General features: G+C 48.6%; 1 protein-coding gene across 9 annotated transcripts in view; it reads right to left on the bottom strand.

Annotated features, from left to right (window-relative positions):
* The window catches only part of EMID1 (EMI domain containing 1), a 40,901-nt gene that overhangs the window by 7,037 nt on the left and 29,465 nt on the right, over positions 1-4,399 (bottom strand). For 6 of the 9 annotated variants that reach the window (XM_037510819.2, XM_037510820.2, XM_037510821.2 and 3 more), the window contains one exon: positions 950-1,034. The exons of the other annotated variants lie outside the window; for them this stretch is intronic. In XM_037510819.2, the coding sequence (XP_037366716.1) occupies positions 950-1,034 (85 nt within the window). The remainder of the gene's footprint in view (positions 1-949; positions 1,035-4,399) is intronic. 9 annotated transcript variants of the gene reach the window in all.

Below are 4,399 nucleotides of genomic sequence, written 5' to 3'. Positions count from 1 at the left end.
CTGATGGGAGATTGAGAAGAGCAGACGGTGCGAGTCCGGCCTCCAAGGGCTGGGCCGGGGAGCCAAGGGTAGGGTATAGGGGCCAGGCACCAGCCAGCTTCAGGGCAGGTACCTGGAAGTGAGTCTCTATCAAGACCTCAGACTCTTAAGTGGGGACACAGCTTCCTTGGCCCCTCAGTGACCAGATGGGTGAAGAATTGCTGAGCAAATGCCTAGGCTGAGGGTCTCACTTAGGTCCCTAAAGGGACTTGCAGGGCAGGTTAGGAGGACCAGAGAGGGAACTGCAACTGTAAGGGATACATTCAAGGGCTAGGAGGACTTGCCCTATGAGCCTCTTGGGGCTCATAGGGCAGGGAAGGTCAGAACTGGTGGGTGGCATATTACCCAGAGTCCCTTGGGGCCTGAGCCTGGCTCTATCACCCATAATACCTTGCACTTCAGGAGTCTAGCTCCATGTTTTGTGGGTCTGAAAACTAGATCTGTTACTCATGATTTCTCTAGAGTTGAAGTCTCACTGGATCTGGATCCATTACCCACAATCCTCCTGTGGGCATGGGCTCTGACTTTCTTACCCATGATCCCCTGCACTGGCTGCATTACCCACAATCCCATGCTGGTCTGGAGTTTGGTACCATTGTCCATAATTTCTTCCAAACTTGAAATCTGTCACTTCTAATTCCCCAGCAGGCCTGGAAACCACATTACCCACGAAACCCGGAGGCCTGGGTGTGACCACAGAAGTAGGGGTTCCGGTTTCTAGGGCCCCCGTCACCTGTGGTAGAGGGACCAGTCATTGAGGGATGGGAGGTCTTGACTTCTCAGGTCCTCACCTGCTTGGGGCAGGGACTTTCTCCAACCTCATGGCTGGAATCAGGCAGCTCCACCCCAGAGGGTCGGGGGAAAGCCGGTGGATGGGGACTGGGCTGTCTGTCCGTCTGTCTCTACTCACCATAGAGCCCAATCATTGTTTCCAAGATTAAAACCCTCTCAGCTAAAATCTTCAAAGCCTCGCGTAGTTGGTGCAACCCCTCCCCCTGCGGAGGAAAGAGACAGATGCAGCCGTGAAGGGGCTAGGGGAGGGGCCCTGCAAAGCCTGTTGGTAGCCCATGCCCCGCCCTAGACATGCACCTGCAGCCCCACACCACCTGCCACAGCCCAGGGCCCAAGGACAGCCGGGACAAGACCAGGAGAGGGCAGGAGGGGTCAAGGCAGATGGAAGCAGCCCTCAACCAGTTCCTTTGAATTCCTCTGACTGCTTTCTCTCCACATCCCTGCAATTCTTGTTGCACTGCGGGCAGGGAAGATGGCAACCCACTGGGGCAGTGCTGCTGTGGAGCCTGCCACAGAGCCTGTGGCCTGACACCAGCTGTTCTCATATACCACCTTTGTGATTCCTGCCACATCCCTGGACCAGCTGTACTCTTGTTTATTTAACATTGTTTAAATACTACATTAGTCTCACCCTAGTTAACTCTATTAGTGGGGTCAGGCTACTTTCTGATATTTCCATTCACATCAAAATGAACATACAAGTGGGCCTCCCTGGTGGCGCAGCGGTTGAGCGCTGGGTTGCGAAGCTGCCCGTAGCCTCTGCAGCGCCGGTTCGATCCCGGCTGCTCCCCGGCCACCAGAGGAGGGTCCCACATGGTGCGCAGACCTCTCCTGCCGCCCGCTGCTCCCCTCAGCAGTGTATTTTGTCAGTCTGCCTGCTCTGCTCCCTGCTCTGGCGCTGGTGAATTCTCTCACCCTCCCGCGCTTCTGACTGTACCCAGTGCTTGTATAAATAAATAAACAAATAAATTAAAAAAAAAAAAAAGGAACATACAAGTAAAATTAGGAAATGTTTAAATGTATCACTCCTGGGAAGCTGAGGCTTAGGCCTGGTTGCCCCCTCCCCAGTCTTTCTCACTTTTGGCTCATTTCTCCCCAGCTCTGACTACTCCAGGTCCATATTTTACATGTCCTAAAGCCAGGCCCTGAACCCCGCCCTCTCTTCTAAGCTGCACCCAGCCTCAGGGATGTGGCAGAGGGCCCGCAAACCCATCCCCCAGGCCTCCCTGCTCCATGGCTCCTCACTCCCTAAGTGGTGCCAGCTGCTGCCCAGGGCTCAGGCCAGAGACCAGGACTGGCCCACCCATCGCTGACTGTCCTTTCCTTCCCCAGCACAGGTTCCACAGTCTTGCCGAAATTCCACACTCCCTCGCTCCTTCCTCTTTCCTAGACCAGACTAAAGTTATTTCTGGAATGTAGATATCTTAATTCCACCAGAGCACGAGGATGGCAAATAGAACTATTTCAGTCCTGACACATCTCAGAGTCTCTCTTGGCACCCTTTCCTTAGTGCAGATTAAGTGGAGGGATGATGCTTATTGGTACAATTTTAATTCAACCCTTGAAGGTAGCGAGTTATTCCCACAGAAACATCTGTAAACCAACCGAGAGGTCTCCCAACATGCCCATTGGACATGAGCCTGTGAGGCCTTGCTGGGACTGTGTTATCACCAAGCTGTCCTGTCCACGTCTCATGGACTGAAATACCCTCATGTCACCAACTGGCCATTGTAGCCTAGGGGCCACAGAGTCACCTCTGGCTGCAGCCAAATTAATCCTTCTTCAAGTATTGTAGGAGCGGGATCTAAAAATGGATGGCCTCCACAAAGGATGTTAAGCCCCTTGGGCATGGACAGCAGGCCTAGCTGATATCACAAGCCTTCTGATTAGATGGAGGAGGGTCCCACATCCCCACCCATGTGGCCAAGAGTATTCCCCCTCATCTCATCACAAGGAAACAATCAGACATATCTTTATGGTGGGACATTTATAAAAAGACAGTCAAGAGAAAAGGGAAAAGGGCAGGAGACTTGTTCTAAATTAAAAGAGGCTAGATACATGACAAGCAACATGTAAATCTTGAATAGATCTTGGATTGAAAAAACAGCTATAAAAGGCATTTTAGGAACAACTGGTAAATTATTGTTAGTTTCTTAGGTGTGATGCTGTTATAGTGGCCCTGGGAGAATGCCCATTTCTTTCTAGATGCACACTGAAGTATGAAGGGGGATCTGGATGAGCTTTGTAAGTTACTTTCAAATGAACTAGAAAAAGGTCTATACACCTGAAACCTACATGATGTTTTAAGCCAAAGTTGCTTCATAACACTTCTTTTAAAAGAAGTAAATGAAAATAAATACATGTCTCTCGCCATGGTTATAGATCAAAGAGAAATACAACTGTACAATATTCTGAAAAAGGGGCCTCCCTGGTGGCGCAAGGGGTTAAGACACAACCTATGAAGCTGTCCAGAGCCACTGCAGCACGAGTTTGATCCCCTGGCCGGCCAGGGAGCAACCCACATGGTGCAGCAGACCTCTCCCACTGACTCGCCTGCTGCTCCCCTCAGCAGTGTACTTTGGTCAATCTGCCTGTTCTTTTGCCCACTCTGTCTCTGGTGAATCCCCTCACCCCCCACACCTTTGACCTGTACCCCAGCTCTTGTGTGCATAAATAAACAAATCTTTAAAAAAACAAAACAAAACAAAACAAATTGCCTGAGAAAGAAATTGCCAGTTTTAAAAAAAGAGATGATTTTCTTAATAAAACCCTGATATAATGAAAAGGAGTGATTCTATACCTCTCAGTTATAAATAGTGGTGTAAACCACTGTTACCTTAGTTAAAAAAATAATTTAAAAAAGGACTTTAAAAAATAGGAAATGAGGAAAAAACCACTGGCAGGCCAGCTAAATAACGCAGCCCTTGCTACTGGGATTTCACAGAATGGGTAGCAATTTATTATTGTTTTTAAAGTAAAGATTAAATAAAGCAGAATTTTCCTCTTTGATTAAAAAATACCTTGATTAAACAGAAAAGAAAAAGGCTGTAAATACATGAAGAGATAAAGAGCAAATGAGACAAAACAGTTAAGAACTGGTCAATCTAGAGGAAGGGTAGGAAGATACTCATTGTACTAGCTTTTCTGCATATTTGAAAAATTTCAAAATAAAAATTTGGAGGAAAAACTGCAAAAAAAAAAAAATCTGTTATTTGGCCCTCTTCCCAGATGGGTGGCCTGCTGTTTGCACCCATGATGCCCCAGCCTGGCATGCACTCTGCACCTGAGATCTGAGAGTCCAGGGCCTACTGGATATCCCCATTCCATGGGCAACACTCACAGAAACTCAGCCTGCTTGCTTCTCCCGCTCAGTTTTGCTTCCGTAAATGTTTATTTCTTATACTCACCCCTTCCTGCAGCTAAACAAGCACCAGAGTGTCTCTTAGTTGCACTGACCTCTGTCTGTCCTCTCTGTCCCTCTTCAGTAACAGCCCTTGCAGTCTCTTGCTAGGAAGACCACAAGCCTCTTGCCTACTCTCTGTCTTTTTGCTTCATCCTTATTGCCCCC

Source organism: Talpa occidentalis, unplaced genomic scaffold, assembly GCF_014898055.3.
Source record: "Talpa occidentalis isolate TD23 unplaced genomic scaffold, MPIMG_talOcc4v2.1 talOcc4.14, whole genome shotgun sequence".
NCBI lineage: Eukaryota > Metazoa > Chordata > Mammalia > Eulipotyphla > Talpidae > Talpa > Talpa occidentalis.
The sequence above is the reverse complement of the archived record's forward strand: the minus strand, read 5'-3'. Positions and strand labels throughout refer to the sequence as shown.